The sequence below is a fragment of the Myripristis murdjan genome, chromosome 18, assembly GCF_902150065.1.
Source record: "Myripristis murdjan chromosome 18, fMyrMur1.1, whole genome shotgun sequence".
In the NCBI taxonomy this organism is placed as follows: Eukaryota; Metazoa; Chordata; class Actinopteri; order Holocentriformes; family Holocentridae; genus Myripristis; species Myripristis murdjan.
The window spans coordinates 9,336,501-9,359,466 of NC_043997.1; the positions used below are offsets into that span (position 1 = coordinate 9,336,501).

The 22,966-nt window shown below is 38.9% G+C and overlaps 1 protein-coding gene across 1 annotated transcript in view; it reads right to left on the bottom strand.

Moving 5' to 3' along the window:
* The window catches only part of trpc5a (transient receptor potential cation channel, subfamily C, member 5a), a 110,569-nt gene that overhangs the window by 43,287 nt on the left and 44,316 nt on the right, over positions 1–22,966 (bottom strand). Inside the window, 4 exon segments of the mRNA XM_030076062.1 lie at positions 1,128–1,328; positions 4,425–4,564; positions 9,345–9,543; positions 11,513–11,650. Coding sequence (XP_029931922.1) covers positions 1,128–1,328; positions 4,425–4,564; positions 9,345–9,543; positions 11,513–11,650 — 678 coding nt within the window.

The window sequence follows — 22,966 nt, forward strand, 5'->3', positions numbered from 1 at the left end:
CAAATCTTTTCTCCCATATTCAAATAAACATTGCAGGTAAGTATAAAGGTACGTTTGACAAATTTGGTCCAGTGCAGAGCGAACTAAATGACTCTAACTAAATGTCATTTTAACGGATTCCTTTAGGTTAGATGGCAAGGTGCTACTGTAACCATAAACAACTGTGTTCCCACAGGTAAGCTCACAGATTTTCTGGGATTTCTCTCTACAGGTAAGAACAGATAAGAAAGAAATAACCTTGCACTTATCTAGAACAGGCATTTCTCCAACAGGGAAGAGTAGCAGGTAGGTATAAAGATGTAGGTTTAGCGTTTATAATGTTAAATGTGATGCAGAGGAACTTTACTAAACTACAAAAATAGGTGGATAGATGGAATTGGATAAAATGTGGAGCCTCTTAAATTCAATTTTAAGACTTTTTTTAAGGACTTTTAAGGCCTGGTAATTGTAATAAAATGGCATTTAACCTCTTAAGACCCGAGCTCTTGTTTGATATGCATTTTTTTTTTTATTTCTCTTTGCTATTTTGGCTTATTGGACCCTGATAAGTATAAAAACTAAGCATAATCTTTTTACATGGTGTAGTTTTAGAGAAAAATGATCTCCAGATATGTGGACACTGGTTCTCAATTTCCTTAAAACACTGCTGGAACACCATAATTTCCCTGGTTGGGATCAATAAAGTATATCTATCTATCTATCTATCTATCTATCTATCTATCTATCTATCTATCTATCTATCTATCTATCTATCTAAAGTCGCCTTTGTGTAATAGAGTGCAAAAGTCTTTATTTCCACCCTGAACATTGCAGTTTTTGTCCTGACTGCTTTGCCTTGCATTAATAACACATACAAACATATTTTTGAACATGTTTTGAATATCACAATGCAAAAAACAAAATGAAGTAACAACATTTTTGCCCCCTTTGGACAGTCACAGCCACAGTAAGGCATCACATGCTTATAACAAAACATAAAACACTCAAAGCATTTTCCATTGTCACTGTCGCATGGCAAGCAGAATTAACTACTACAGTAATATAACCCAAAATGTGATGTCCACGCATGTGTACGCCAGGTCCTAAGAGGTGAAGACATTTTAAGGCTTTTTAGGGCCTACACCTACCAGGCAGTAGATGAAGAGGAACTTGAGGATATCCAGCAGCATCCTGCCCAGCGAGATCTGCAGCGGCCCGAGGTGGGAGTTGGCGGTGAAGAGGGAGATGAGTCTGAGGGAGCTGAAGATGTTGGCGATGGCGAAGAGCGCCTCGGCTATCAACGTGGGATGCCACATCTCCCATTCCTCCCTGGGACGAGAGGAGTTGTACTGGAGGGCGGAGAAAGAGACGGGAAGGAGGGAGAGAAACAGGAGGGGAGAGGACGGGAGGAACGTGAGAAAGGAAGTCGAGAAAAAACAGGTGATATAAACAGTGAAGGTGAAAGAGAAATACGAGAGCGAGTGAGAGACATGTAAAGGAGTTTAGAGCGTTTATTACAAGTGGGCACAGAGTTTGACTCGGCTCTGAGAGGGTCGGCAACATGAGCTTTTAACAGGGACACACACATACACACACACATGCACACACACAAAAACACTTCAAAACACTACTAAAAAAACACAGGCACTACAAACACTTGAAACGCTGAGCCTGTGTTTTTAACGCGTCTGTTTTTCATTTGAAGTAGCTCGCTCTCCTCCTCATCGCTCCTCTGATCAGAACGACCTCATTAGCTTTATTGTGTGACGGCAAAAGAGCTCAATGATATCAGCAGACAACTGCACTTTTTGTCGACATCGATATACCACGGACACCTGTGTTAAAACTGTAAATGTACCCAAAAAAAAAAAAAAAAAAAAAAAAAAAATTAATAAAATAATAAATAAATAAATAAATAAATAAATAATGATAAAATCTTCAGTCAGTTATTTTCCTGGACAAAAATGCTGAATTTCCTTGACCTTTAAACACATAACACGAGGTTTTATTATTTATTCCTTGGCCCAAACTTTAAGAGGATTTATTAAAGTCTCTGTCTTATTCTGCAGGTGGAAGTAAACAAAAACTTAATAAATATCAGATTTGCTGATTTTTTTTTTTTTTTTAAAGCAGAGGCTGACAAAAATCTGTAATTCTGGTAAATGCTCTACTTTTCATTTTCTTTTCCAGTGGAAACCAGTTAATGTAAAATACAATTAGAATTACTGTAAGCCAATGAAGGCAGGGTGGAAACAACATCTTTCTTTCTTTGTTTTTTGTTTCTTTGTTTCTTTGTTTCTTTCTTTCTTTCTTGCTTACTTACTTACTCACTTAATTACTTTCTTTCTTTCTTTCTTTCTTTCTCAGTTGTTCCGATGCTTCTGCCAGTCTCTCATTTTCTCTTCCCATCTCCCATTTTTCCAACTTTCTCTCCAGGTCTTTCTCCTTCACCTTGTTCCTCCCTTTTCTGTTTCTGTTTTCTACCCTCTCTCTCTCTCTCTCTCTCTCTCTCTCTCTGTCAATTTTCTGACGCTTGACTTCCTCCTCATTCTAAATTTGGCCATTAGACTTCCACAGGACTTCTGTCTTGTTAACTCTGCGTCTATTAGCATTCACGCACGCACACGCACGCACACACGCACGCACGCACACACACACACACACACACACGCGCACACACACACAGTGACAGACAGATACTGCCACACGCAGAGGCACAATCACTAATTTATACACTCACTCATACTTGCTCTTGCATGCACTCTGTCTCTCTCTCCCTCTCTCACATGCACACACACACACACACACACACACACACACACACACACACACACACACACACACACAGGAAGTGAGTGACAGAGCAGAACTTTGAGAGGGACTCTCAGTTCTCCCATTGGATTTAAAATGCTGATGAATATTTAAAGTAAAAAAAAAAAAAGGACAAAAAAAAAAAAAACCTAAAATATACTGGGCCAACAGCTGCTTCTTAGCTCCCTCCCAGCTGTGTGGCTGTGAGTGTGTGTGTGTGTGTGTGTGTGTGTGTGTGCACGCCTGAATTAGTGTGTGCGGTATCTTTCTCTCTGTATGTGTGTGTGTGTTTGTGTGTTCATAAATGTGTATGGTTTGTGTGTATGTGTGGTTTAGTATATAGGCTATGAGCTGGCTGGGACTGGTTTGTGTGTGTGTGTGTGTGTGTGTGTGTGTGTGTGTGTGTGTGTGTGTGTGTGTGTGTGGGACCTGTGTAGGAGGGCCACCCGCCACCATCAGTGACTCACAGCTGCCACAGATGGCCTGGCCGTCTGGTGTGTGTTTGTGTGTGTGTGTGTGTGTGTGTGTGTGTGTGTGTGTGTGTTTGATACACCATTGGCTTCCCATAAACAGATGAATCTTGTATCTTGTATAAATGTACATGTCTTGTCTATGAGCTGTGTATTTCATGATCGCTGGCATCAAAGTGAAACTGACAGTCGGATCTTTTGGTCCAAAAAAGACAAACAGCAAAGAGTCCTGTGTGTGTGTGTGTGTGTGTGTGTGTGTGTGTGTGTTTTAAAGGTCAAAGGTCGTCTGCCTCTATCCACTGCAAGTCATTTTTACGGTTCCTCTTGAGGATGCAGCATATGTACATGCAGGAAAAAAACAAAACAAAATCTATTTCAGACACTTTCCAACACTTTAACAGGCATGAAACTCCCCCAGTCGATTCATCAGGATGAACAAAATCATGTTGAAATAATTCAGATTCATTGAAAAAAATTGACTGTGGACATAAAAAGGTCCCACAGCGTGCTGCCTGAGGAAACAGCCAATCACTGCTGCTCGTGAAGTTGAGCCACGCAGCTTTTGGTCGACTTTCCACACACGCTCTTTGATCATTTCAGCGACCGTGGTGCCGTTTTGTCTCCTGACTGCAAACATAATGTTGAATCTGAATTTTTTTTTTTTTTTGCAGCTTTACCTGTGGGATTTCACCATGGCAACAGTCAATGAGGCACATGGATGCCCTTTTTGTGCCATTTGTAAACGTGCAATTCCAAAAGGGGAATAAATTGCAACAAAAAATAAAATAATAAAAAAAAGTGATTGTTGGAGGTTAATACAAAAAAAAATAATAATAATAAAAAAAAATACATACACGCTATAGAAACAAGTGAAAACCACTGGCTAAAGCAGATTTAAAAACTTATGTTGTTTCTCTCTTTCTTCTTTAAATGATGGCATGACTCTCTCTCTCTCTCTCTCTCTCTCAGTTCAATATGCTTTATTGGCATGAATGGTAAACAACCATTGTTGCCAAAGCAGAACAATCAACAACAATATATCATATAAAAGAGGATATAAATTTGGTAATTAGATCACATCTCATTACATTATCTCTTTCTTTCTCTCTCTCTCTCTCTCTCTCTCACACACACACACACACACACACACACACGCGGTGTTACCTTAACGTAAGCCACTATCTTCAGCGATATGGTGGCCAGGTAGAGGGAGTTCATGGCGAAGTCCATCAGATTCCACCAATCGTGGATGTATTCTGTGAAACCTCCATCCCACATCTCCTTTATCTCTGCCCAGATGAAGCCTGGAGGGCGCGCACACACACACACACACACACACACACACACAGAGCCTGAGCATTTCCGTCTGTGAAATCTGTGAAGCAACCTGGAGAAAATCAGGTTTTAAGGGGCAGCCAGAGAGAAGTGGACGAAACAAAGGTGGATGAATGTCACACACAGAGGCTGCATAATTAAACTGATGCTTTTTTAAATACCTTAAGACAAATTTTAATAAAATTTAAGACTAACGTTTAAGACAAATCCTCTTTTTTCATATTCAAAGAAGCAAAGCAGGTAAACATCAAGGAAAGCACTGCACATTTGGTCTTGTGTAAAAGTCAGTTTTATAGTAAAGGGCACAGTTTCCTTTAGGGTTAGGTAACCAGGTGCTGCTGTAATAAATAAAGGTATTACTTTCCTCCACATAGCAAGTGCAACAGGTGGACTTCTCTCTCCAGGTAAAGAACTTAACTAATTTTGACAAAAATAAAAACACAGAATTTGAATATTTATGCTGAAATTAAGATGTCAATAATTCAAAACTAAGACAATTCAATAACTTTAAAGGCCTAATATTTATAAAATGGAGTTTAAGACACTGTACGACCTGACGTGTAAGTTCCTACAGGATCTATTTTGTGCGGGACTGGAATAGAAAAATAAAAGCGCGACACTGTTGAAACATGATGGACACTCATAATCGTTGACACGTTAAACTGAATCTGTGCCCGAGACGAGATGAGAGGGTTTCAACTTTTACATCCGTCAAAATGCAGACAGGCCATCTGCAAAACAACAGACAGCCTCGTTCCAGACATGATTTGCTAAGAAAACATTTGCTCCATCTGTTTTCTTTTGTTTTTTTTTTTTTTCAGATACACAAAATGATCCATTTTTTGCTTTTAATTTCGTTCCACTGCTGCTGGAGGACGAGGAGGAGGAGAGGCTGCTCTGTCTTGTTGTGTTACGCTTAAGAAGGATTTTGTCATTTTCAACAACTCCCCGACTCCAGGCGTTTTTCACATTATCCGCTTGGTTTGAAAGGATTTCATAAGCAAAAAAAAAAGAAAAAAAGAAGTGATCACAATGATATGCTGAGTCAAAAACCTACATGTGTAAATCAAACAAGAAATATAAAACTCACTTCATCTTTAAGTGTGTGTTATCTGCTCAAGACTATTTTGAGGCATCAAACTAAAACTAACCTTTGAATATCTTTTCAAGTTATTGCCTAGAATAAAACTTTTTTTTTTTTTTTTTTTTTTTTTTTTTTTTTAATAATGGAGCACAGGTGGGAAGGGAAATCTTGTGTTTTTTTTTTACTTTTTTACTGCAGTATATTTATCAGCTGGTGTTACCTGTTACATGAAATGTGATGCATTGCCAACAGGATATGGAGCAGTTACAGCTATAACATTAGAAGGTTAATACATCAATAATCTAACTCTCTTTAATGTGCAGTTACTTTTAATATACATTTACAGTGGTCAAACTTTGAATCATGGACTTTTACATTGAATCTAGAAATTTTCCCATATGATAGTCATGCTTTTACTCATCTTTACATGTGTTATTACAGCGTTTAGCTAGAAATCCCTATACAGAGTGGCTTAAAATGAAACATGGCATCATAAGCAACTTATAGCAAAGGAGTTTTTTTTTTTTTTTTTTTTTTTTTAATAATCAGAATGGGTCTTGAACATTTTGCAGCAGAGCTTTTCAAACCAGCGGATGAAGAAGAGCCAGGAGAAGAAGAGCGAGGAAGAGACGAAGGAGGAGAACAGATGGTTTTGTATTTTTCCAACTCATCATCGTTAAGATTTGGAAATGATTGGTGTCAGCTCCGAGAGAGAATATGGAGATGCAATCACTCATTTTCACACCCACCCACCCTCTCTTTCTGCCTCCCTCCCTCCCTCACACACACACACACACACACACACACACACACACGCCACCTCCTCAACACTTGCCCAAGCACCCAACCACACACCCACACTCCAACATACACACATACAAGCCCACTCACCCACTTCCTCTCTCTCTCTCTCTCTCTTTCTCTCTCGCTCACACACACACACACACACACACACACACACACACACAAAGCTCTCTCTGAATGATTGGCAATCAAAGTAGAGAAAAAGAAAGAAATAAGTTTTTTTCTCGCTCATTTTGAACAAGTTTTTTTTTTTTTTTTCCTTTTATGAGTAGAAACAGCCTTTCCTGATAGATAATAGAGGAAATCAATGGTAGCTTTTTTTTTTTTTTTTTTTGAAGCCGTCTTGATAACGAAGAGTTGCTTATTTAAGGGAAAAACAAATCCACCATGAAACACTTAAAGTCTCTTAAAGCAGGGATGTATCTTGCATTTGTGGTTTTGTTGTTTGCAGCCGTATTCTTCTCATTCATGTCAATATAACTGAGTTTCCATGACAGAAAATTGTTTTAAGCATAATGCTAGGATGAAAAATAAAAAAAGCATCCACATTAAACTTCAGGTTTTGGTGTCAGTTGCTCACAATCAAAGAGCGAGAGCTTCTTTCGAGAGAATTGATTTTTGCAACGACATTCATCCATCACACGGAGAGAGATCCATCGTGGAAGAAGCACAGAGACTAATTTCTCCACTACGGCACAAAAAAACTGAGCAGAATGCAAAGCAGCAACAAGACGAGTTGGGCTTCGAATACGTGAGGAGTGGAGATGCATCACCTACACTGGGAATGATCACAATTCCCCTCTGGGATTCGGGAAATCTCTAACTTCATCGCAAAGTATCTCCTGGAATGTGTTGGATTTTTGACAGGATGAGGTGAAGTGGAGGCAGATTTTATGAATATGAATAGTAGTTTCCACGGTAAAAACATCCAAAATTTGGCTACACTTAATTTTAATAGTCAATAATTTAACTTTTACTTCAGTACATTTTTGTTTACGTTTTCCCCGTAAGGTATCAGAATAATTTTAGCATAAATAATCCAGTTGTGGAGACATTTGGAGGAAATAGCAAAGACGAGAAGAGTAATCTGGCTTTCCATTTGGCACTTTTTTTATTTTCTAACCTCTGTTTTTTCCAGCTGACCTTTTCCACAGCAGCCATTCTGACATGAAACAGCGGGTAAACACAGGTGTTGCTAATGACATTAATTAAGGTTCAGTCTCATGTACGTGTAGCAGAGGCTTTGCAGTGAGCCGGCGTGTGCACAGCATGAGGGCCCGGCTCTGTTAGGCCTACATGTAACGGCATTGTAATTAATATAATCAGCAACATCTGTGTTTACCTGCTATTTCATGTCGGAAAAAAAAAAAAAGGTTTATGAAAAGAATCTAGTTTGAACACTGTGTTGTTATACTTTTAAATTACATTTTATTACATTTTTAAAGAAAATGACTTTTTAGCTGCAGTAATCCAAATTGCTGACGGAGGATTTAAAGGGTTACTTCACCCAAAATGTATTATATTTCTATCAAAGGGAAATCAAAGGGGTATAATTTTGCTATTGTACAAGCATGGACCCACTTTTTCTCCATTGCATCAGAGACGGCTAGCATTTATTGGAGTATGAGATTATCATGAATTCTTGCAAATAAAACTCACTTCTTCTTCTTCTTTGTCAGGGATTTAAGGCAGCACAGGGTGAGCACTTCATGCAATATGGGTGAAATATCCCTTTAAGTGAGATCTATTTGGACTCCAGTGGCAAAAATGTGGAATAAGCATGGTTCTAATAATCTGGCTAAGAGAACTGTATTCTATGCATGTGTCAGTTGAGATTAAGCAGTCCTCTCTTAAATCATCCTCCTGCAATTTTTATTACTGCAGCTTTAAGGAGATTTCATTCTCCAGTAATTTTACTGCTATTTAAAAGCCCGAAATGTTCAAGACCACTTCCTCCTGTGTGAACTGGAGCACAGGCTGATATTCAGGGAAATCTGTACCACCAATTTCCCACCTCAACACCTGGTTACATTTCAGGGAAAATGCTGGTTAAAGCTGAATTGTGAGTGAACTCAGTAAGACTGCAGGAAAACGGCACGTCAAGGGTTCAATCTGTCTGACAAAAGCAGAGAGCCAATGGCAAGATACATTTTCTCTTTTTTTTCCAAGAACGGCTGGAAACCGGACAGATTCAGAAATAAGGGAGCTCCTCTCGGTCTGCGCAGAGGATGAAACTGACAGGCAGCTGTCTGGAGCGGCTCGAGATGCTGCAGGATGCGAGAACATAACAGGAGCTCTAGCTGAGCAGAGGAGATGCAGAAGAGCCAAGTCTTAAACACCTCAACTTTTTAGGCAAAATAAACTTTTTTTTCCTCCTCACCCAGACTGAAATGAGATATTCGATAAAATGTTCACCTCTGTACGTCGAGTGGTTTGGTTCCTATGGTTAGCACTTCATGTTAGCTTAGCATAAAGACTTGAAGTCTATGGGAATGATTAGCCTGGCTCTGTCAAAATTGAAAAAATAAACCTTACAGCAACTCCAAAGCTGGCCTATTTACACAGTGTATCATATAAATTTCATATAAATACACGTCTTGGGTCGTTTTTGGAGAAAATGGCATTGTCATCGCATGTGTAAAAAGGCCCAAGACAGAAAAAAGTCCTGAATGTAGCTGCAGGTGTCAATAGTGAAAATCGTTAGTGATGCCTGAAACGTTATCCCAGTAATTTAACAGGAACGATGTGTGAAAGAGGCTTAAGCACAACTTCAGTGAGGTAACAGCACTTCTGCTTGAGTAGGATGTTTTAGTTCCCTTTGTACTGCTGGGCCATGAGCATGCAAACACACACACACATACCCAGCACCCACGGCAGGATCATCCACTCCACCACGGTGGGCGGCGGGCCCTGCATGTGCAGGTTGGTCCGCGCTATGTGCTGCGAGGCCAGCAGCAGCAGGAAGAGGAAGGTCAGGTAGGAGGCGGTGTGACAGATGAACTTGATGAAGGGCTTCTTGATGAAGTGGCCCAACGCGCTCTTAGGGGCCAGCAGGTAGATCTGGGAGAGAGGGAAGGAGGAGAGAGGAAGGGGAGGAAGAAGTGGAGAGAGGTAAAGAAGATAGATTCACGAGAGAAAGACAGAGGGGGCAAAGAAGTGGGAGATAGATGGAGCAGCAGAGAGAAGAAGAAATGAGGTGGGGAGGAAACCATGAGTGGAGAAAAGGGAGGAGAGAAAGAGAGAGAGAGAGATAACAGAAAGATTAGACCGTTAGACCGTCCATAAACGCTCCTTAATGCCCCGCCTCAAGGTGCAAAACAAACCGAACTCAGATAAAAACTCCGGCTAAAAAGAGAGAGAGAGAGAGAGAAAAAAAAGAGGGAGAACAGATAAGCCGGGAGAGCCGATGAAGCGGAGTTCAAAACGATCAAGAATACAAAGAGAGATAGAAACATATAAGAGAAAGATAAGAAAAGATTAGATCAGATTACACAAAACAGAGAGAGAGAGAGAGAGAGAGAGATTGTTTGAATGGCTTGTCTATCAGAGCCGTTACGTTCATCGTTGTTGTTTTGCTGTTATTACACTTGTTTACTTGCAACATTGTTAGCTAATTTTAATAATGTATCCAATTCCAGCGAGACAGTAAACTGATTTGTGCACAGCAGCGAGATGAATGGAAAGGCATGGCTTCCTAGAAAGTGAGAAAACACATTCAAACATCTAAAACAAATATGTTACACTTTATGATAACACTTGATAATAACCATCATTAATGAATGTAAATTTATAGTTAATAACACTTTTAGTCGATAGTTATTTTTACAGTTAAAAACAATATAATGATAATTAATAGTGTTTACTGACCACACAGTAGACTATTAATTTACAATTTTTTAATATATTTTTTTAAATTAACAGTTTATTATTGCACACATAATAACATTTTATACACAATATTAAGTATTCATTAATGATTATCTAATGATGATTTGTAAACCCTTAAGAAATTAGTCTATAAATATTACATTGACAGATGGACTAGATATTTTATTTTATTTTATTTACACTTTGTTGACAGGTAATAATTGGTTTGTAAACCATCTATAAACATTACTTTGATGTCTATTATAAAGTTAATAATTAGTTAATGAATTAGTTAATAAGTGGTCCAAGGTTCAAGTGGACACTGTTAGAAGTTGAAAGCTTCAGCAGCTTAATTAAAAACTTTATTAAAGGCCATCAAAATGTTTAAAGATGCACTATACAGAATTTATTAATTTTTTACTAAGTATTTATTAGCATATGTACCAAATTTATATCATGTGGTTTACAAGCCATTTATTACCCGTAAACAAAATGTTACAAAACATCTTGTCCATCTGTCTATGTAATGTTTATAGATGTTTTACAAACGAGCTCTTAAAGGTTTACAAATCATTCTGTAATCGTTAACAAATATTTAACCTACTAAATAAAATGCAAAAAAAAAAATGTGCAACAACAAACTGTTAATAAATAGGTAATAAGTGAACATTAAAAACAGTCATTTCATTGCCTGTTAACAGTAAAAATACGGTTCACTAAAGTTGAATTAACTATCAATTTACTGTTTATTAATGTTGGTTTATATAAAGTGTTACCATTATAGCCTTGAAAATGGTCAGCTGTGTAGTGTAAAATACACACAAATTGTAGTAAACGGGGTAAATCACCAGTGTTTTTTCCAAAGATGCACACACACACACACCCCCTAGTTTCAATCCCAACCTTCTGACATGAAATTATCACATTTCATCAGTTCACCACAGATTATTTTCGCTCCTGTGAGTTTTGGTTCGTCGCTGCCTGGCAACGAATTTACACCGAGGAAGTAGCAAAAAGGACTCAGCGGGAGATTTAAAACGTTCCAGCCCCTCGCAGAGTGACAAAACAGACTAGAAACACACTGTCTCTAATTTCTTGGTAACTTGCTTACACACTTTCCCCCTCCCTCCCTCCCTCCTTCCCTTCCTCCTTGTTTCCTCACCAGTGAGAAGACAGGGAAGAGGAGTCCTATGATGAAGCAGGTGACCAGTTTGACCGCCCAGTGTCGCCTCCTCCACCCCGGGAAGCCGTCGTACCACAGCGTGGCCAGGAGCTGCTGGCAGTTCGGCTGGGCCACAAACTACAGAGAAAGAGAGAGAGAGAGAGAGAGAGAGAGAGAGAAGAGACTGTTAGAAAACATTAAAACATTTTGGGGTTTCCCTCAAACCTCTCGGTGACAGTGCTGCTACAAAAAAAAAAAGAGAGAGAGAGAGAGATCAAAAAGACCTCAAATCACAGCGTGAGTTTTGAAACTGAGAGAAAACGGTACTCAGCGTTTCATCTCCTTAGCCTGACAAAGGTATTTAAAGCAGAGGAGGCTAATATCTCATTCCGAGGCATTCGTGGGTGTAATTTTTTTCAGCCCGGTGCATGCTGGGATCGACTCCAGCATTGCACCTGAATAGGAATGAGCAGGTATGGGAAAAAAGACGGATGGATGTAATTTTCTTTCTTTCTTTTTTTTTCTTTTTTTTTTAATGAAACCTAAACCTTAGTTGTGATATAAAAAAAAGAAAGAAACACATATCATCATCTGCGACTGAGCCCTCAAAAATCAATTATATTTTCAGAAAACTATTAATCTGTGCTGCAAGAGTAAGACCGTTCTATTGCTCCCTGTATCTCTATATGCTTTTGTGGGGTTTTCTTTGTTTGTTTTTTAACTGTAAAGGGCATTTTTAATATTTAGTGTAAAAAAGCTGCATCTTATTTATGAAAAGTGCTACATAAATAAAATGTATTACTATTATCATTGTTGTTTTATTATTATGATTATTATTAACTGTCTCATAAAGATGCATGTGTTCTTAAAAAGGTGGGTGAGGTATGTTCTGCACACAAAAAGGTGACTTTAGGTGGGTTTACAACCTGCTACATCCCCGTATAAACACAGTGTTATTCTGACACTGCATTTTGACACTGTGGCCTTTTCATCCGGCCTCAAATCTCACTACAAAGTGAGTTTGGCTGCACCGCAGACGAGGGGGGGCAGGGGAGAGCGGCTGTTTTGGGTGGTATTTTGTCAGAACAAAGCGCTTTGCATTAAATCGAGAGCAAAAGAGAATAGAAAATAAGAGCGACTTTTCTTTTTTTTTTTTTAGTTTTTGCTGGTCCTGCATTAAATAAAACAGCAGAAAGGGCAGAGAGAGAGAGAAAAAGGGTGTCAGAGACAGGAGGAATAAAAAGGCGAAAGACACAACAAGTAAGGGATGGGAAGAGACTCTAATATTTTGTTTACAATGCAGGAAGATTTCTAGTTTTTCAAATACAATATTTAAATTTACTTGTGCAAATCCTCACCGTCATATCTACACAAGAACGATGACACGTTTTAGTGTCGCCACAGCAAGCCACTCATGGTTTCATTTTTTTTTTTTTTTTTTTATTTACTAATTTTGTTTACAGGTTTGCTCTTTTGCATTACAGTGCGTTTCATGTCGTGTTTGTTAGTTGCTCTACGTTCCTGTTTAATTAAGTTGCTTCCTGTTTGAGCCACAGCACACGACGGGGCGTTCTTCAACTATAAAATATTTTTGATACCAGATGAAAACTGATGTTACACAACAGAGGTTTCTGTTCAAGCCATCTGATTGGACGAGTGCTATTTTGCATCACTGTATGTCTTATTCTTATACAGCAGCTTATTATCATTGTTAATCAGCGAATTAACAGCCAACAGCTAATTGACACTAAATTATCCATGTTACTAACAACGGATTTGTTACCCAATATAACTCTTGGTTTGGATTATTAATCTAAAGAAGTAAACGTTACTGTTCATGAGATTAGAGACTAAATGCCTCGTCATGTAGCGTCACAGAAAATGAGTTGAACAAACTGGAGAAGGAAGGAGGAGATACAGGACACACATGTTTGGACCCTCCTCCTTTTTTTTAACAGTTAAAGCGACAAAGGAACAGTAACACTTGTTGGCGGTGCATTAAAAACCGGTGTTGTAGCTTTATTTCAGCATTGTATTTAAGATAAAAACATATATATATTTTTTTGTTTAAGATTATTTTTTGGGGGTATTTGAAACAGCGCTGTACTTGACAGTGTCATAAGTGATGGGAACAATGGCGTTAAAATAAACGGCGTTATTTTTTTTCAGTAACAGGTAATCTAACTAATTACTATTTCCATCGTTACAACGCCGTTACCTTTACCAACATGCGTTACTGGCGCGTTACTGAAGCTACTCATTGAAGCTGTCATCCGACTTGGCTCTCAGACACCCGGCCACAGCAGCTGCAAAGGTGGGGTTTTTTTGTTTTCTTTGGTGAGGGAGGAGGGGAGGGGCGAGACAACCGCGTAAGTGGTGATGATTGGCCAAAGTAGAGTAAGATTTCAAGGTAAGCCAATCAAAGGCAGTGTTCAGTTTACACACAAACCACAAATGTGGACAGCAGCCACACACACATTCAAACTATCAGAGGTGGGTTGCAGTAAGAAAAAAAAAAAATTCAAATTCTTAGACATATTTACACTTTTTAAAAAAAGTAACGCAATAGTTACTTTTATAGTGGAGTAATTCAGTTACTAACTCAGTTACTTTTTGGGAGAAGTAACTAGTAACTAATTACTTTTTAAAAGTAACGTCCCCAACACTGGTCATAAGGTACAAAGCATAGTGAGCCAACAGGTATTTTTCAGCAAGGAAGCAGTGGTAATGTTGCATTTTAGTTTAATGTTACACATAACAAACCGCGCTCTAAACACTGAACTGCACTGCCGAAACAGTGGATAAAAATGAAGTGAAATTTGAAGGTGAAATTTGGGATTTTACTGCTACACTCACCTGCAGATTAAAAAATAATAATAATAAAAAAAAGCTTCCTGCACTGAAAAAAACGTTGATTCATTATCTAAGTTGATTCCAGCGGCGTCTCATTACATTTGCTGGCATCAGACGAGCCCCTTTTTGTCCAAATCAGCCCTTCAGATGCCCTCTGAGTCACCGAGAGCCGCAAAACATGTCGTCTTCTGCTCTCTACCCCCTGTTCTGTCAGTTTCTTTCTTTCTTTCTTTCTTTCTTTCTTTTCCCTCAAGCTTTGGTTGAAATCCCAGGATTGTAAATAAACCTCTACAAGACCTGGGAGACAACAGGATGTATCTCACTGGGAGCTTGGATTTGTGTGTGTGTGTGTGTGTGTGTGTGTGTGTATGCAGCTGTGTGCATGCAGTTATGATTCCAATACAGCATCTGCAGATATATGTGTGTATATGTGTGTTTGTGTGTGTGTGTGTGTGTGTGTGTGTGTGCTTGGCTGTGACTGAGGAGTGTGTGTGTGTGTGTGCAGCTGTAATAATATATCACGCATGAATACCTTTATGTGTTTCTGCAAACTTTGGCAGCGTGTTTATGTGTGTGTGTGTGTGTGTGTGTGTGTGTTCCAAGAGAGTGTAAAAGTGTGCACTTTCCTCTTAAACAAACAGGCTATTTAAAAAATTGGTAATAAATATCCGGCCTCTTTTCCCCATCCACCTTGACACAAGGACACGCAACTTTTCTTTGAGATTTAGCTAAAAGCTTTAAAGGGACAGACCGCTCAAAACACAACGTGTGCGTCATGGCTGATGCTTTTCCAGCCAATTCAGATTCCTGCACTTGAAGTTCCACCTCTCCTCTTTTCAATGACTTTTTTCCTCGTCTTTAAAATCTAGAAAAGATTTCCCTCTATTGAATAAATCCCACAACAGGAGACAGGTTGTAGTTTGTTCCTAAGTTTCGAATCGTCACTTCCTGTGAGTGGAGGAGGTTTTCCTGTTATTGATCACTCCACTAGAAGGACTATTGCCTCACCTGCTGTTGCAGCCACAGGTCATTAGACCAGACAAAAATAATTTCTGGGTTCCAGTTCCCGACCGAGTGTCCCATTTAACCCCCGAGTCAGGTTATTTTATTGGCCTCTGTGTAAAAATAAAAAGAATGAAATAAAGGCACTGTGCGACGGAGTGTGACCCTGTTGACATTGGTCAAAATACGAGCCAGAGACACCTCCCTCCCTCTGCTAGTGATAACGCTGCTCCGTCCGTTAAAAAGGTGGTAACTTATGCAAATACTGAATTAATTATATTTAAAAAGCAACCCATGCATCGCTTCCGAACATAAAAAAAAAGAATAAAATAAAATAAAATAAAATCCCTACCTACCCATCCTTCCCATGAATAAATAAAATAAAATAAATCCCCCCTACCCATCCTTAAAATGCTAAATAAAATAAAAAAATTAAAATAAAATAAATTCCCTACCTATTCATGCCCTTAAATGACAAGGAACCGGAACCCAAAGTTTTTTTTTTTGTTTTGTTTTTTTTTTGGCCTTATACAGGTGAAACACCGTGCAGTAAAAAAGGTTTAACTCCTGCACAGCATTTCTTTTTTTTTTTTTTTTTTTTAGTATAGTTTTAATTTTTATACTTGCTTTTAACAATCTATACACACACGTGTTTGCTTTTAGAAATCTGTGTTGCGTGACTGTTTCTACTCAGGGTGTTGTCTACTGTTTTTATATGTTGAGCAACGTCAAAGAAAAAATTTTCTGTTGTGACAGACAATAAAGCTTTCTGAATCTGAATCTGAATCTCCTCTGGGAAAAAAAAAAAAAAAAAAAACATTTACAGAGGCAACATTTGAGGACACAGGCATTTGTCAGACATTACGAAAGCTTTACAAGAGAAACATCATATGTAGTAAAACCCAGGATTTCCAAGACCAATGGAAATCTGATCCCAACTACAGAAGACTGGAAAACATCTGGGCAGACTAGACAAAAATTAACAGATAATCTAATCTGCATGAAATAATCTTGTACGTATTTGCCACGTGGATCATAAAAAAAAAAAAAAAAAAAAAATTAGGCGCATCATAAGACTTAAGGAGAAACCTCAGTTAACGTTTGTCTGTATGAATCTGGCCGTTGCATCATGTGTGGTTAAAAAAAAAAAAAAAAAATGTAAACAAAAGAGCAAAATATCATTTGAGGAGCGAACTGGTCGGAGGCAAACGCCCCTGCTGTAAAATACATAATGACACCGGGGCGAAGGAGTGATGAGAAAAGGCGGAGGAGAGAAGAAATGAAGGGAGGAGGTGTTATTATCTGCCTCGGACGGTTGGCCTTCTCGAGTCAATTTAATCATCTCATGTCCTCTTACAACTCCGATAACCAGTAACCTCGGTGAGAAGCAACGGATATGACTTTGCCACACACACACACACACACACACACACACAGAGATATGCTTATCGTATATTATTTACTGCCTGGGTGCATGTGTGTGTGTTTGTGTGTTTAAGTGTCCGTGTGAAAGAGGGTTTGTATATCTCTTGTCCTGTGGCTTTGTGTGTGTGTGTGTGTGTGTGTGTGTGTGTGTGTGTGTGTGTGAGCGCGCGCAGTAGACCAACTAGCATATTGGATAACGAGGGGATTTAATTATACAGATGAAACGATAAAGGGGAAGAAAAGGGAGAAATGGGAAGAAGTGAGATAAAGTGTTAGAAGTCAAACCAAGGTGGCTGCTCCCTTTTCCTGACTCCTTCTCCTCCTCCTCCTCCTCCTCCCTTTTCCCTCCTTTCCTCTCCTCCACTGCCATTCCTCTACTTTCTCTCTACCCCTTCACTCCTCTACCGCCTCTCCTCCTCTTCTTCTCGTCCTTCTTACATTCAAAAAACTGCTGCTCCTCTTCTCCCTCTCCATTCCTCCCCTCCACTTCTCACCCTTCCCCCCTTGTCTCGTTCTTCTCCTCCTCTCCCCTAAGAAATCTAATCTTTTTTCTTCTCCTTTCCATTGCTCCTTTGCTTTTTCCTCTCCCACACACCTCCTTTCTTCCCTCTCGGTCGCTCACACTCTTCTCCTGTCCGTCAACAAGACTGAATCTTCTCCACAATCTTCTCCTTCCTCTCTTCATCTCTCCTGAACCACTGCTCCTCTTCCCCTCTTCTCTCTCTCCTTCTCTCTCTCCTTCTCTCTCTCTCGGTCCTGTTGCTAGGTAGCAGTATGTTAATGAGGGGGTTGATCTCTTGGCTCTGCTAAACTACAGCAGTCTGCTCCTCTCTGTTTCAGTCCAGCTTTATTGGCATGAAACTTGACAACAGTGACCACATTTCCACATTTTCTCACACGCGCACACACACACACACACACACACACACACACACGCAACACACACATACACACACACACGCACACTATCACACAAGTAATGTAAAAGCGAGTAAGGTCGCGCCCACACAAACAACATACTCTGATTATTTTCGTGACACACTGACGCTTTTTGTTCGAGATCGGTGTATTTGCCAGAACAGCGATTTAATTAAGCGATATCACACTTGAGCTTGTGCTGTTATACTGAATATCAACACGGCTGTGACGTGGTCATAGTACAGCAGCAGGACCTCGAGTGTGATATTGCTTTTATACAACGGTTCTACAAACAACATCATCCATATAGCTATATTTTGATATATTAATAATACAAATTGATGTTAATTACACAAATTCTATATTTTTCTATATTTTTTATAGACCAATAATATAATGTTAGGGATATTCGGCTTTCGGGTGAAATTTCAGGATGAACCTAAAATGCATTATAACCTTTACAGGTGAACTTAATGTGACCTTCTGTAAACGTTTGAATGCACATGTCCAACTGTTCAATGTTTCAGTACTTTTTGCACAAGTTGCTGTTCTCTAACAAGGAGTTTAACGGCAAAATTCACACCAGGTGTTTGATGCTCCAGCTCATCGAGGTCGCATCATTAGGGAACGGCTGCTGGAGACTGGGGTACCTCAAATGGAGTGGCCTGCACTTTCTCAGACCTGAATCCCATAGAAAACCTATGGGATCAGCTGAGTCGCCGTGTAGAGGCTCGGAGCTCTGTACCCCACAACCTCAATGTCCTGAGGGCCGCCCTTCAAGAAGAGTGGGATGCCATGGCTCAGCAGACAATAAGTCGACTTGTGAACAGCATGAGACGTCGTTGTCAAGCTGTAATTGATGCTCAAGGGCACATGACAAGTTATTGAGACACTGACGTTTTTTGTTGTGGTATATCCACCACTGTTGTTGGCTTTTGTTTCAAGAAATTGTTTGAGATGAGGAAATCACCAGTGCATGCTTCAACTTAAATGCCCTACTTTCATGATATAATATCACTGTAGCGTGAACTTTTTACATTTTCCATAAATTTCACCCAAAAGCCAAATATCCCTAACTTTTTGTGAGTAGTGTATGTAATATATAGGAACTCAAGGGGTAGGACCATATATGTTTTTAACTTCTTCCTACTCCCTTCCAGCCCTGACTTGACTCACACGCCCATCTTCTGGTCTGCTTAAATCTGGGCGGTGTGAAAGCAAATCGGACAGAAACCGAACCAGAAGTACCGATCTCACTAACGCTTCAGACCAGGCAAACTGACTTCCAGGTGAGGACACAGCTCGTGTTGTTTGGCCAGTTTTTAAGAGTCATTTCTGATTTAATACTTTGATTTAATCGCTACATATTTACATGTACACCTGTCAGTTAGTAGCATTGTGTTAACAGCTTGACCTGCATTAGTGGGACAGTTGTCAGTGCACTGAAATATAACTGATTAACATTTGTTTACATTGTGTGTGTGTGTGTGTGTGTGTGTGTGTGTGTGTGTGTGTTTATGTGTAAATAAGGGCTTGGCATTTGAATGTTGCTAAGCTCGTACATGGTTTTGTATGTATCTGCCTCCATTTAACCTCTTCATCTTCTTCTTCTTCTTCTCTCTCTCTCTCTCTTTATTCAGGGTTTTCCCCAAACGGTGCAACAGCATGATAAATTCCCGGTGCATCACAAATGGATTACCTCAGTCTGTCTCTTTCACTCCTCCTCCCTCTTTCCCTCCCTCTTTCTCTCTCTCTCCCTCCCATCTCGTTCCCATCAAACCGGGTCAGTGGTGTGAAAACTGCAGAGGATAAAGTCCTAAACTCAATCTGTGCCGTGCCTCCAGCGCAGAGGCCGCACTCGTTCACATTAATCCAACAGCGGCTTTGCGTACCTCGTGCTCCTCCTGCCGCTGGTTGAGGTGCGAGCCGCGTCTCCAAAAAACGCCTCAGGGGGCAAACGAGGCGGCTCCTTGTAACGTAGTAGAACTTTAGATCCCGGAGAACCGAGGAGCTTCGTCTCAAAACGAGACATCCGACGTTTGAAAATAAAGGGGAACCTAGTCGTACAAATTGGTTGACAGGCACATCATTAACATCGTCCAAAGGGATTATTTTTCTACTAAAGCTACTACTACATATCTACTTAGAACAGAAAAAAAAAATAGAATAGAGAATAATAAAAACAGCAGCACTGTAGATTTAAAGGCACCTTCTCCATTATTTTTTAATTGTATGCTCAAACTTATAAAAAGAAAGTCACTTTTTCTGAGAGAAATTATATTTAAGCTGTCAAGCAGAGGTAACAAAAACTAACTTTTGACTTTTTCTATTCTTGCTATAAATAAAACGTCACCTATTTCAAACATTGATTTTTTCCCCCCCAAAATCTGAATGAAAATGCTGCTATAAGTCCAGATACCATGAATTGTTTTTTTTTAATCCAATCATTGTGATACAGTAGGAGGGGTAAGGCAACTCAAAAACCTGCAGTAAAGTTTTTTTTTTTTTTTCCTCCCAATACTAGAAAGGGGAAAAAAAATGTAGTGAGACAGAGTATTTTCTTGTCATAATTTACACTGATGAAACTGCAAAAGGTCACTCATTTTGTGTCAAGATTAACTCTGCCATACCCTTTGTCTTGGAGTAAAAGCACTTTTATATTATTATAGATTGGACCGTCTATATTTTAGTTGTGAGTTATTTAATGATGCATGCAGCCGGCCAGGATTTGACTTTTGACTCCGTTCTTTCATAAAATATTTCACCACAAGACCTCAATAAAAAAAACGTATACATCATAAAACCTCAGCCACACGTGTACCGACCTGTGAACGCACACCAACACACACACAAACACACACACATAGACACACACACGGCATCAACAATAATAACTATGAGAACTCAGCACACAGCCAGACATTCACAGCGCTGGCAGAGCTGACATTTAAACACCAGAGTCGGACTCTCTGCTCCCACCACATATACAGATATTACATTCCATTTTCCCCCAAACATACAGAAATGAATCAATATCACGTCAGACCGCAAAAAAAAGAAAAAAGAAAAGGAAAGAAAAAAGTATTAGGCGTGAATTATGGCCAAAGCTGAGGAGGGGATAGCTGCACGCTGAGGGGAGGCTCACTCATATTCAGTCGAAGTTATAAATCACTAAATCCATTTTTGGAGTTACGACTGGAGATGTACTTGGGTTGTTTTTTCTTTTTTTTCTTTCTTTAATCTCTGCTGCACATTTGTACAGTTACACACTCTCATCTGGCACAGAGTATAGTTACAGCGAGAGACCCCACCGAGTGAGAAATAGCTTTTTTTTTTTTCAGTCATTAATCAATGTACCCAACCATCCTGCAGATCCTCCACGGAGCTGGCACAGACCGGGAAACCACACACACACACACACACACACACACACAAAATTTGCTTAGTGGAAAACTTGGCATTCAAAAAGGCCCCAAATCGCCCTTTTTTTCCCTGCTCCTCCTGGAAAGCGGCGTTTAGTTCTGCTGATTCATGTTAACCTCGCGAGCGTGACTGCATTTTACACTGCATTCAGATTTTAGCCGTTTAGCTGGCTGACTTTAAATGAGCAAACGAGTCCTTGCTCGTCTTGAGTTTGCCTTTCTGTATGTGCTGTAACAGTGGCCGTACCACGTTAATCCCTCAGATTAAATCGGAATAAACTACAAGAATCTATTGACTACACATAAAGCAATACATGGCCTTTTCAGCTCCCAGTTATATCTGCTTATTCCCCACCACTCCGATCCTCAAATCTCGACCGTGCCTTTGCAGTTTCAGCCCCGACTCTCTCTAAAATAATCTTCCTCAACCAATTTGTTTTTTTTTCTTTTGCCGAATCCCTGGACCGTTTTTAAGCGGCTTCATTTTTCCACAGGCAAGCCTTTTCCGTAGATCTCCACGGAGGATCTTTGCAAAGACTTTAGGATCCATGTGTCTTCTCCGTCTGTGCGCCTTTGATTTTTTTAATGAATATTTTTGCGTGTGCATTTGTTTCTGTGTGTATCTGTATCTTATATGTCCTGCATGCGTGAAGCACTTCACTAATGATAATGAGCTCATTAGAATTGAGACATTTCAAGGTTTCAAAGAGTCATGGGTCTAAGATTTAGTCCTGCCGGAAAGGGATGATTTTCAAGTGAAATAAGACGATATAAACAGCCGTTATTAACCCTCCAAACATTTTCGGTGACTGTCTCCTGAACACAACACGAATCCATGTTTCATTTTCTGCACCCGGCCCTCTCCGTGAGTTCACATTATTTTCTCTCCGTCCTCCACTGGTTTCCTCCCACAGCGGACGCTTCGCATGAATGAGTGTGACTGTCTGTCTATCAGGGCTGAGTAATATGCAAAAAAAATAAATAAATAAAATAAAAAAATTTTAAAAATTAAAAAATCACATTGCCATTTATTTTGCCAGGCATTACGATTGCGACGTGATTCATAATTTTAGTGGGAGTGATCATTTTCGCATCAATAAATTTCATTTTCTCTTAAAAAATATATTGCCAAAGATGATTATGTGATTCAAGGATTCAAGGAACTTTATTGTCATACCAGCTCACATTTGCATGTTAGTGGTACGAAATTAGGACTCAGGTCCCGGTATAAGCCTAAATAAATAAATAAAGCAAGGTAAAAAAAAAAAAGAAGTGTAAATATAAAATATAAGTATATATAGAATATAGAATCTAAGTATAAACAGTATATATAAACAATATGTGTGAATATAAACAGTATGTATAACTATAAACAGTATATATGAATAAATATAAACAGCGTATGTAAATATAAATAGTATATATATAATAAATATAAATAAACAACCTATGTATATAAGTAGTATATGTATAATAAATATAATATAGATATATATAAACAATAAATATAAAAATATAAAGAAAAATATAAACAAAATAAATATAAACAGCGTATGTAAATATAAATAGTATATATAATAAATATAAATAAACAACCTATGTATATAAGTACTACATGTATAATAAATATAAAATATATATATATATATATATATATATATATATATATATAAACAATAAATATAAAAATATAAAGAAAAATATAAACAGCCTATATAAATATATAAATAAATAAATGATGATGATGATGATGATGATGATGATGATTGCCTGAGTCTGTACCAAGCCAACATCTGGAGAACATGATTTGCAGGTCAGGGCATCTCACTACAAC